General features: G+C 38.5%; 1 protein-coding gene across 2 annotated transcripts in view; it reads left to right on the top strand.

Annotated features, from left to right (window-relative positions):
- Positions 1 to 12,191, top strand: part of sntb1 (syntrophin, basic 1) — a 50,923-nt gene extending 38,732 nt beyond the window's left edge. Inside the window, exons 7-8 of one of the 2 annotated variants that reach the window (XM_023964055.2) lie at positions 5,058 to 5,287; positions 9,384 to 12,191. In XM_023964055.2, the coding sequence (XP_023819823.1) occupies positions 5,058 to 5,287; positions 9,384 to 9,473 (320 nt within the window). In that variant the 3' untranslated portion in view covers positions 9,474 to 12,191. Of the gene's footprint in view, positions 1 to 5,057; positions 5,288 to 9,380 lie in introns of both variants that reach the window. The other variant, XM_023964054.2, reaches the window with a different exon arrangement.
- Positions 12,192 to 12,668: the final 477 nt, after the last annotated feature.

Raw genomic sequence — 12,668 nt, 5'->3', positions numbered from 1 at the left:
CGGGGGGGGGGGGGGGGGGGGGGGGCTTTAGTGTGTAGGGTAATGGGGGGTGGCTGTGGGTGCGTGGCGATCTCTGGGTTGCTCAGGTCGCGTGCCGGGGCTGGCTTGCAGAGACGGGGCGCCGGTCGGATGGTGGACGGCTCATGGGTTCTGGGGGCCCTGGCTTCGTCCCTGGCCCTTGTCTCGGTGTCCGGCGCCCGGTGGCCCCCATGGCTGCCACCTGGTACGGCTAAGTGCTCCTGTCCTGTGGCCTGGGGGCCGTACACCAGGTTTGCTTATGCCTCTGGGCATTGGGGGGGCCCTTAGCCTGGCTGGTTGGGTGGGCGGTCCCCCCCCCCCCCCCCCCCCCCCTCCCGGGCTGCCTGGGTCCCGATGCTGGGGGTGCTCCTGGCCTGGGGGTCTCTCCTCCCCTCTCCTGGTCTGGCTGGTCTGGCTGGTCTGGCTGGGGAGGATCTGGTTCCCCTTATGCGCACACGGTTCACTTCGGCAGCATGCATGTATCTCCACCCCCACGTGCACGTGCACACTGCCACACTGCTACACTGCTCCTTATCTGCTTCATCCCTCCTCCTAACCCAGTGTATTGATGGACAGATATTTTCCGCTCATCTTTGTGTCAGATTTTCACCTTTGATGTAATATTTGTCTTACCAGCAGATTTGGTATAATTGTTACAGCTTAAATTAATAACTTATTCAAATCAGTGCTTGTATCCCCCACTTTTTCACCTTTCTTCCTTTTACTCTCTTCCACCCCCCCCCTCACATTCTTTCCTTCTCCCTCCCCACACACACTAAATGTAACAAATAAATAAATAAAAATAATTCAACAAAAAGGGGTTTGTACAAATCTACACTCTGGCTTCTAACGTTCTATAACCTCTTTTTGTGATAGTAAAACCTGCCCAACACAAAAGGCTTTCAGCTCTAATCTGTTTGCTCAGCTGTTGGACAGAACAAGTAAAAAAAAAAAAAAAATTAAATAAAATAGCATTTCTAAACATTTGTTTATAAAAATCTTGAATTAGGACCAGACGAAAAAATGCCTTTTGAAAAATCTTGTAGCCTTGAAGTAGAAGCGACAATCATCAAGCCCAAAGCTCCATGCCCCCTACTCTATTCTGATGCATTCAGATGTGGAAAATTAGATCCATGTACGTCTTCGTTTGCTCTCCATTTTTGTCGCACTGGTGATATTAGGTTGGGTTTTATGAGGGGCTGTAAGCTAGCGGGAGACCACGTAAACAAATGGATGATGGGTAGTGAGGGGATGGGCCTACGCCATGCCAATAGTCCCGCCCACAACTCAGAGGGCAATTTCTCATGAACTACTGTCGCAGAACTGGAACTCTGTCCCAGAAAACGATACAGTTTTGATTTTTATTACTTTGGCTAAAAACAGCATAATCATAATTAAAAGACCATGGGAATGCTTTTAAAAATAGATCAAAAGATGATCAGAGTGGATGATCGAAGTTATATCTTCACAATAATAACAAAAGTACTAGAAAGGGACCACAGCACAATAAATAAAACAACTTCAGAAACGTTTTTAAAGAAATCTAGGTTGTGTTGTTAATGTCTTTTAATAAAAGAATCTCATCTTACTCGCTTAGCAATGTCCCGTGTGTTGGTGCAGATAATTATCTCCAATACCACCATATCTTTGTCTAGCTTGACAAAGGTAAAGTAATTTTATAAGATTTATTCTAGATTATCAGAGCCTTCTTGCATTGCTCTAAGATGTAGTTACCCTGTTACCATAAATGTCACATCCCAGGACTTAAAATAGCTACAAGTTTATCTCAAAACCATCCCCTAAAATAGAGTGAAACTTTACAGGCCTCAATAGTGAAATGGAACCAGCTCCAAAACCTGACCATATTTGGGGATGTGTTGCTGAGGTTTATCTTTAAATTGTTTATATGGAGCTTCATTTGAAAGCTCAACATTGGATTCTTAGAATACAGTATGTTATTTGATTGATTAATCTAGTGTTTTCTTAAGGAAAAATGGGTCCCCGGTTTTACTAAGTGACACAGGTAATTGTACTGCTGATTGGCATGAATAGTACTGGGCCGTCAGGAAACACAGAAGTAACAGTGGTTGTTCTGTATCCCATGGGAAGCACTAATGATGCACAGTGGAACAACAGCATGCCAAAAGATAAAGGGCAATGTGAAAAAAAAAAGGAAACTTTTAGTTGTCTGAAGAATGGGAAAACAACTGAACTCTTAATACAGCACTGTAAAGCTAGTTTAACAACTGCCCTATTTTTCCACTCCTGGTAAGCATGCAATTAGCTTATATTTTAACAATCCTTGGTCCTACAAGTGGGAAGTAGCTTTGTCAGTTGAGGTGGTCTAAAACTTTTGGAGTTACTGGAGAATTTTTGAGACTGATGTTTGTTGTTTTCGTTCTTCTGATGTTGGAGCAATTATGTGACTTTGCCCCTCCCGCAAAGCGCTGACTGAAGCTGAAACATAGTATTTAAAGTCAATCTTGGATCTGCAGGTAGAGGACAGAGGGGTTCACTGTTTGGAAAACTGGTGGCTTTTTTCAACCGTATTTTTCAGACTATAAGTAACTCCAGAATTGACGCAGCAGCCAAAAAATGCACAATAAAGGGGAAAAAAGTCATCTATAGGTCGCACCTTTGGGAGAAATTGATTTGGCAAAATACAGGAACAAGAAGTGACATTTCAACTTGTAAGGCAAATCGTAAGAACAGAATATACAACAACAATAGACTGAATATCTGCAGGCTTCACTACCGAAACACATGGATGCTTATTTAGCTCATGACACATTGGAGGAACCTAGTATATGAGCACAACATATGAACAATTATTTAGATAAACCATACCATAAAGAACATGCTAATAAGTCAACTAACCGATTTGTATCACTTCAAATCACTAGATGTGTTGAAACTGTCCCAAAAAAAAATGCAACTTATTCTCGGACAAATACTGTTAAGACTGATACTACTGTGCTGTATATGGAAGCGATTCTGTAGCATAATTAAAAATAAAAGTCAAAACCAGAAATGCTTTTTCATTTTCAAAATGAAGCTGCATTTTTTGACTCAAAATTAAAATGAAAAAGCAATCCACCAAAATGCTTTTTCATTTCCTTCCTCAACATCGCTTATTCTGTCACTTAATTAAAATGAAAATGAAAATGGTATTTGGCATTTAATTTTTAAAAAGTTCTCTGATAAATGTGTAGCAAAATTCATTTAGAAATGTCTAATTTGACTAATAAAATGGATTAACAGAAATGCTTTTTAATTTTCAAAATGAACCTGCATCAAATGACTCAATATTAAAATGAAAAAGCATTCCTTCAAAAATGCTTTTTCATTTTATACTTCAACACAGCTTATTCTGTCACGTAATTAAAAAGAAAATGAAAATGGTATTTGACATTTTTTTTGACTTTTTGATTTGATTTGATTTGAAATGCAATCAAATAGGAATTACACAAAAACAATACAATCATCAGTTCATACATTCATACAATAACAAATCAAATTTAGATCTAATCATTTTCAAAAAGTTCTCTGGTAAATGTGTATCAAAATTCATTTAATTAATTTTAATGATCAAATTAGACATTTTTAAATGAATTTTGCTACACATTTATCAGAGAACTTTTTGAAAATGAAATGTCATTTCCATTCCATTTTCATTTCATTTTAATTAAGTGACAGAATAAGCGGTGTTGAGAAGGGAAAGTCAAAACGGGAAGTCAAAAAATGCAGCTTCATTATGAAAATGAAAAAACATTTCTGGTTTTGACTTTTATTTTTAATTATGCTACAGAATCGCTTCCATAGCTGTACCTCAGTTTTTAATGAGTTTTGATTAATTACCCCCCAAAAAAATCTAACTACTATATTTGTTATGTTGAGGATCAAACAACACTCAAATTCATCCAGTGAGCAGGCCTTTAATGATTCAGTTTTCAGCAGAACAGTTAGCTTTTCCATACAAAAAATACTTAAGGCATTAATATATCGCATCAAGACATCAGGACCCTGTAAAGTCAGAAAATTTATTTTAAATTGGTTGTAGAACTAAGAACATCGCTGACAGAAGAGATTTTTGACACTATCAGTCAATTTTCTATGCCATCTTCAGTAGATATAGGTCTCAACTACAAACCTATAACGAAAAAAAAACTCCCGCTCAATCGCAAATTCTGATTTCTTTTGTTTACAGAAACAGGACTTTGCCACTTGCAGCAGTTCTGTTTAACACAAATCATCTTTGTGAACTTGTTGGGTCAAATGTAAAGCAATCTGTTCAACAACTCAGCCGAACCTGGGTCATGAAGCAGATCAAGGTTGCTCAACATGCGAGGAAACTTTAGGCAGAAAACAAAACAAATCAAATTGAAGCTGATGTAGTAAATAAAGTCTTATGCTTGGGGAGTTTGTGTCCGTCAGGGCGGGTGAGGATATCGTGCTGTGAAATCTATGATAAATAGGAGTAAATCTCATGAAGTCCCACTGTGTGGGGATGAGACTAAGCTGATAGAAGTGATACTTAAACTGACAGTGTTGATAAAGATACTAGGTCGCACTCAGCTTGCTGCCTGACAACTGCTGTGAACAGAGGAGAAAGAAAGAAATGACGCAAAATGTTGTGAATTTAAAAAAAATTGCATTTTGCTTTGACTGTCTTTGCCACAAGAAGTTGTGTTTACTGAAGTGTTGCAACCTGTGATGTGTTGCTTTAGCAGAAGGAGTCTGGACGCATGACTTGGAGCAATGATGATGTATGATAGGGCGCCTTTCTTGTCTTAAAGCTTCTGGTGCTCTAGTTTGGAAGCAGCCAACAGCTCAGATCTTTTTGCGACACAAGTTTTTCTGTGTACACTCAATTATCCAAAACAGAATTAGAAGTTTGTCTTTTTTATGTATTTTTTTTTTATCATGTCAGACTTTTCTTTTAAAAAGTATTTTTCCTTTGTTATGAGCAAGATCAAAACAGTTTTTGAAAAGTTATTCTTTGTAAAAGTTGCTAAAAGTTGTTTTTGTTTATTTTCCAGGTTGCCTGTATCAAGGTCAAGAGTGCCGTCTTGTGATTCACTATGAGAAGGGTTTCTCAGTGCTTGCCGACCCAAAAGCAGTAGATGGGGAGGACAGTCCGAGGAAAGCCCTTAACGCTTCTGTCAACCCTCAAGTTCTTCTTTCTTATTCCTTTGAAAAACTCAAGATGTCCTCGGACGATGGAATTCGGATACTTTTTCTGGATTTTGGAGGAAAGGAGGGGGAGATTGTAAGTATGAACTAGCTGCTCTTGATCCACAAAAACAATGAAAGAAATATGGTAAATCCCTTCTTAAAGAAACAATTTAGCATACCATTTTACATCAGATCCAAGCGCACAAACTTCCTGAACTTCAGATGTTTTAATGTTTCTTTGGTCCCACTCCAATTATCTTCTGATCTATTATAAATACCCAGTTGTCTTTTAATTATAATTTAGCTGTTTTTATGCAACATTTGAAAAATAAAACTGTTGTTTTCTAGGACAGTTTCTGCAGAGCAACAGTAGTTGATTAGAAATTCACGTCTGAGTTGAGACAGGAACTGCTGGCATAGAGCAACCCTGCCGCCCTACCCGTTATTGAGAGCTCTTTGTTTACATTCTCTCCAGCTAGCTTACAGCCCCTCACACCCCAACCAGTGCAACAAAAATGGCGAGCAATAGAGATGTTGGCAAATCTAGTCATCTACACGTGGATCTATCAGAATAGAGCAATGGCCCGTCCAGCTTATTTCCTACGTCATAAATAGGATCTTTTTCAAACTGCATCATTTGTCTGCTTCTGATTGCCAAAGATTTTCATTTAAAAAAAGCAATTTAATCATAATTTAATTTTAAATGTATTCCATAATCAGAAAATGGCACAAAAACATGTTAAAAACACCAAAAACACAATTTCCATCAGAGTGGCTCTTAAAGAAGAATGCCACTATTATGATCATCCTTCCTATATGATTAATGTCAATCAATTTACGTCAGTGACGGGCCATAACCAATAGACAAAGACAGGTACGTATGAAAATGTCAACTGTTTAATAAAAATACTATCAATAAGTATTCAAAAGATTCAAAACTGCATCATGACGTTTAAATTTAACTGAAAGCCTCTCGAGTTTCTAAATGAAACAAAACATTAATAGTTATGAAGGACAAAAAAAGAGGGAGGAATCAAAATCCTTCAGAATCTTCGTTAAATGATCTTTTAACTTAAATGCAGTTTATTAAAGGCTGGCATGAAAATATGTAAATATATAATCAATTAACGTGATAAATGTACAGTTGATAAAGAGGTAAAGAAGTAAAGACTTTAATTGAATGATAAAAGGTTTTATCATTTGTGTCGCCCTAAGGACGTCACAAAAAATAGATGCCCATTAATGAAAGTGATTTAATGAATCATTGTGCAGCATGCACAAGTCCAATTTATCTTCCCAGATAAAAAAAAAGCGACAGTTAACAATTTACGACAAGCTTTATTCATTTATATGTTTAGTCCTTGAACAAACATTTCTGGCATAGGGTGGGCGTGGTTCAGAGGTATTTATTTTTCAAAAGATCGCAGGTTCAGTTCCCACTCTGCCCACCTATGTGTTGAAGTGTCCTTGGGGCAAGACACTGAGCCCCACGTTGCTCCTGGTGGTCATAGCTTGGCGCCAGTGCCCGGCAGTGGAGCTGCCATCAGTGTGTGAATGTGTGTGCCTGGATGAATGGGGTCTGTGACTGTAAGGCACATTGGGATTTCCATGAAGGTAGTAGAGCGCTATTTAAGTAACGCCATTTACAAAAATAAGTGAATGACATAGCACAGATCTGCAGACTGACATTTCTCCAGTTTGTTATGACTGAAGTGATTTTCATCAACTGACAGAACAGACAACAGGCCTGCACTGTAGTCACACCTTGTCTGACTTGCTTAGATCCTTTACAGCATTATTATCAATGCAGTTAAAGCTTCAATGAATAATTTGCACACATTGCTGCTTATCATAGTACAATTGAATATGTACCTACTTTAGTAAGTGTAACCATGAAGGATTTCCACATTTCATGAAGGCTGGAGCATCTATTTTTCAAAAAGTTCGGGCATTTAAGCTCGCTGACTAAAGGTCCAGCTGGTCCGTGTTTTAGGCAGCAATCTCAAAGTAATCTGCACCTCAGTTTTTCTTTTTTTGTTCTTTTTTCCAAGAGACTGACATAAAATTGAAGATTAGCTCCACGCGAGAGCATTTTACTGTTGTTCCATTCAGTGTGACTCCGGTTTAAACCCCTGAAGCTAAATTTGTACATTAGATTTAGATTGTATAAGAATGTATCAGTAAGGGCATCCCATTGTCCCACTTTATCTACAACTTTATGACAGCAACACTCCTGTTTGCACGCTCCACTGATCCTGAAGGTAAACACCAGAAGTGTTTTGCAGCTTTGATTTAAAATCTTATCTTGGCTGCTCGAACAGAACACGTTACAGTGTCTATCATATCTCTGCATTCCAGCACAGTTAGAGCCGAGGCTACACAAACAGTCCCCAGGCATGTGTGGATGCTGCTGGGGACTCATTAATGAAAGCTCTTAAGTCAGCTGGGCTCTTTTTTTCCCGTCACACTTTTGATGTGACTGTAACGTTATATTGGCAGGATAGGTCTACTTACAGGGATGTCCATGCCCAATCCACCAAGGAGGAATTGAATCGGTTAGTTCAAAAGAGGCCCAAGTCCAAGAGGTTTGTTTTTCCAGAAAATGATTTTAATTGGATAGCTTAAAGGGAGGCTACACCAAATGATTAATACTTTACCCAGATTTAGCACCAGTTCATAGCTTAAAAATGCTATAATATGAAGCACTTCACTTTTATCATTTCAGAGGACTAGCAAACTAAAGTCTCTGGACTTGGGCCCTTCTTGAAATAAACAGGGGTGCTGCCATATTGGATAACTAGTGCTGCCATCTATGGGATAACGCTAAACCCATGCAAGAGAGGCCCAAGTCCATGAATTTAGCACTTAATGCATTTTAAATGTCAAGCATAGTCAATACATTACAACAGCCTTGGGACTTTTTTGCACACAATCAGATAGCTTTTATCTTGAAGACCATAGAACATATAATATCTTCATTTTGAAAAATTGTGGACTTGGGCCCCTTTTGAACTAACCAATTCAATTTGAATTGTCAGGGCTGGTGATCGAGTCTGCTGCAGTCGGACTCTCTTGTAAACATTTGCTGGCCACCAACTTTGAACAGCTGAACATTGGTTTGCCTGTGAATTCACGTGCTGAACATCTCTTGGCTTTTGGAACAGGATGTGAGTCATACTGGTCCTGTTAAGCTCTGTTTACTCAGGTTTTAAACTGGGCTGACTCCACAGCGATGCAGTGTTTGTTCAAAGCTCCACCTAATCCTAAGTGCTGACTGTTGACTAAGCTTTAGGCGTGTTTTATACTTTCCTAGTTAGACATTTTACCCCTGATTTAAAAATTAACTTGTTCCACTTTCAGCTTGATGAAAGCCATTGTCAGTAAGTTGTCCAGTGAAGATGGGAACAACACAGTAAACCTTTTAGAAAAGGATTTACACATATGTTTTGTTTACACACACATGGAAAGGTTGGTTCATCAGGAAAGAACTGGTTTGTTTAAACAGGAGTAAATTAATGGGAACATTAATAAAACAGGATGTTCTTAAAACATGAACTATTTTTGACCAAATGATCCCTAACTTAAACAACAATAGGCTTGGAGTAAAAAAAAAAAAAATTGTAAGAAATACCAGTATTCAGTGTCCACCCTGTGACTGGAAGGTTTTGAGTTCAAATCCAGGCCGGATCAAACCAAAGACTCTGAAAATGAGACCCAATGTCTCCCTGTTGGCACTCAGCATTATGGGTCTGGATTGTGGCATTAAATCCACGCCGCACTGTGTCTGCAGCTCACCGCTCCCCCAGGTGACATCTGGATTACGTCAAGAAATGTTTCGACGTTGGTTTTATTGCTGGTTAATTTGCAAACTTTGGCACCTCACTTTTTAAAGATTTTACCAGCAATTGGGGTTAACAATTTAGTTTTTCCTGTCATTTTCCTAAATTTGAAATATTTTAATGTGAAATAATAATAAGAGTTCTGTTTTTTCGTGTGTTTTATGGACTTAACCTTTTTCTAGGGTGTCTTTTATATCTTTTCTTGAGCTGTCTCTTCACAATAAACATCTGTCTTTAAAGTTTGTCATTTCTTCTGCTATTGAGGACGTTTTTTATTTTAATTTTACTCTGCCTGCCTGTGTCATATTTTAGTCCACGTTCTAATACCCATGTTGTCATTCCTTCCAGCAGCTGGACCTGCACTCGTGTCCAAAGCCGATCGTCTTCATCCTTCACTCCTTCCTCTCTGCCAAGATCTCCCGTCTGGGTTTAGTGGCCTGAATGCCTCACTAAAGACTTTTCACCCCATTCATCACCTCCAGAAAGCTGCCTCTTCATCTTTCTGAAGCCTGCATGTAGTACACAACTTCAGACTCCCTCAGCTGGAAACCCAAAATTATTGAATGTAGCCTCTCTTTGGGATTTCAGCTTTGCTGGGTGGAGAACTGAAAGAGCTCTCACACTGGGACTGGACAGACTTTTGAGGAGGGTTTTCTAGCTAAATGACTTCTTTAAAGGCTGCTGGATTTTATACATCCAGCAAAGAACCACAGTGGGATGCATGGACTGGTCTGGATCCAGAGTAATGATGTATTAGCTGAGCACATACATCATTGACGGGGCAGATTGGGCATTGCTGTCACGCCCAGCGTGGGCAGGACTGGCCACATGTAGCAGGTTTGCAGATGGATTCACATTTAATTCAATCAAAATGTAATTGCAGCCTGCCCACCATTTACCAAATTGTCTAATTTATTTGCCATTAGCTCTGAGAGAACGTTGTTAATTTCACTTGTCATTTCTTTTCTTCAAGCACTTGACACACTGTGGAAAAATGGTGTGTTTGTCTTTATTAGAGGCTCTGAGAGGCCTTGTGAACAGTGTCAGCATTTATCATTCCAACATGGGGAGAGCTGCATTTTCCAGCAGTGTGCAACTCTTTTAACAGGTTGCACATTATGACTCAAGTCTTTCAACTTTGAGTTGACAAGGAAGGATTTGACAGCTGTGCGGTTTGACACATGTCCTTGAATGAAATATACCCGAGGTGTTCAGAATAATCAAAAGTAATCTAATATGCATATAAAAAGTGGTTCTACCAAAAAAGGTAAAAGGTTTAGCGAGCACCTTTCTTCTCCAGAACACTGTTCTGCTGAAGGAGCTGTTACTTTAGTGTCATGACATGACTCCTCCGGACTTGCAGCTTAAACTGAATGCCTTTTGTACATCAGTTAATTAAAAATAGAAGATTAAAGACTGGATGGTAAATCCCTCTGTGTTTCTTCACCCAGAAACTAAACAAACTATGCAGACTAGTAGGGTAGCAACATGTCAATCAAATTTGAAATGTTTTGTTTTATTGTAAATGAAATGAAAGACTGAAAAGATCATCCGATCATCTTTCCATCTATTGTAAAAGCGTTCCCAGTGGCATATTAATTACGATTATAGAGTTCTTAGCCAAAATAAAAAAAAAACTGTGACGTTTTCTAGGACATAGTTTCTGCAGAGCGGCAGTAGTTCATCAGAAATTTGCCTCCGAGTTGTTCAGTGCAGCCCTCTGGTTACATTCTTTCCTGCTAGTTTACAGCCCCTTACACCTCCAACCTAACATTATCACTTCAATAAAAATGGCAGCAATATCGGAGCTGTCCAACCGGACAGTTTTGAGCTCAGATGAGAAAAATAAAGATGTTGACGTCTAGAAGTGGAAGCATTGTGGCCCACCCAGCATATATTTACCGCAGAAATATAATATTTTCCAAACAGCATTTTTTTTCGCCTGCTTCTGATTCACAACGATTTAGATTATTTTAAGATTAATTTTCTTTCATCCACAAGAACATGTTAAAAACACCACAAACACCGATTTCATCAGAGTAGGTCTTAACAAACAATTTAAGTTTCAAGTATAAAGTCTTAAAACCACTGTAGTTTCATTTCAAACATCATTAAGGTCATTGTAATTGATAATATTCATCTTCAGCAATTACAGCTGAATTTGCTTTTATATATCAAATCAAATCAACCTTTATTTATATAGCACTTTTTCAACAACATATGTCACTCAAAGTGCTGTGCACAAAAAACAATAAAATTTAAATATAAAATATAGAAATAATGATTTATAAAAGTCTACCCAATTGTAAATAGTAATAGAAGAAACGATTAGAAATTATAAAAAATTAAGTAAAGATATGCTATTTCTAACTATTTCTAGTTTTTAATCTGGTTTGAACAGACAATACCTTCTGGAGGTGTGACCCATGAAAAGGTTTAGAAAAAATGACACAAAGCTTGTAAATTTACATACGTGACGCAAATGCGGCTGTTTAGTTCTTTCTCGTTCCCTTTTCAAACTCTCAGAAAAAAGTTGGAAGCGTTTTCCCCAAAAATGCTAAAATATTCATCTGGGGGGGGGGTTGATGAATCAACATCAGTCATGATCTGCCCCATCAACAAAAAAATTCTAAGTCGTTTAGTCTATTTTTAGTGTTACAAATCAATCTAACAATTTGTTACGTTTCAGTTTGTGATTATTATTTTTTTCCGTGGAGAAAAGAAATGTAAAAATAGTTCTAACTGATGTGACCACTGAACAGATTACGTGCCTTTCGATTACTAAAATAAAGACAATAATACTACAATTTTATTTTTTTTTCAAATGAGGATGCAGAGATGATAGGAGTGATGCTGGATTATCTCACGTTACATGTGTTTCTTTTTCTCCCTTTTTCCACACACTTTATGATTGTTTGCAATGTGATCATATTCAGATGTAGAGATGTATGATTGTTGATTCTTACAGATAGTGGAGACACTGTAACACAAATCCATCACTTACTGATACTGTCATGGGAAGAGGAGCTTGTTGAAGACGCAGCTGCTTTGATTTGTCACATACTCTGATGCCTTTGGCAGCTACTTTACTGTAACTCAGAATGATAAAAGCTAGTTTTTAATTCAAACCGTGCACATAAATCGTATATTTAACAGCAACGCAATGAGTTGGGTTTTTTATTGCTTTTTGTTGCTCCTTCTTCAAGAGAATGATGTCTTTTTCTTAATCTCTTGGGGGGAAAAAAACAGAATTTTAATTTACTGGCCATTGGACACAGCTCTGCCCGATTCATCAAGCAGCTCATCAGAAAGGATTTGTGGAGCATTTGAGTTGGGAGCAGCCCGAGACGACCATAACTTTTGACATTGTTTGCTCGGCTCCAAGGTAATGAGTTGGTATCCTTCCTTTCTCCTCTACACTCGCACAACAAGAAGGATGCCTGCTTTTGTGTTAATGAGGAATCCGGTGCTCAAACCTTGAAGTAACTCTTGACATTGTTTACCGCTCGACACTGCTCCCCCAGCAGATTTTCCCTCCTCCGCGTGTTTATTCCAGTTTCTCTTGTGCTATTGAGCCGAGCCAGACACCCAGCAGGACACTGAACGTCCTGCAGATAGCAACAGTTGCATCATTTG

The sequence above is a fragment of the Oryzias latipes genome, chromosome 16 (genome assembly GCF_053564925.1).
Source record: "Oryzias latipes strain Hd-rR chromosome 16, Olatipes_Hd-rR_3.1".
Classification (NCBI taxonomy): domain Eukaryota; kingdom Metazoa; phylum Chordata; class Actinopteri; order Beloniformes; family Adrianichthyidae; genus Oryzias; species Oryzias latipes.
The sequence above is the reverse complement of the archived record's forward strand: the minus strand, read 5'-3'. Positions and strand labels throughout refer to the sequence as shown.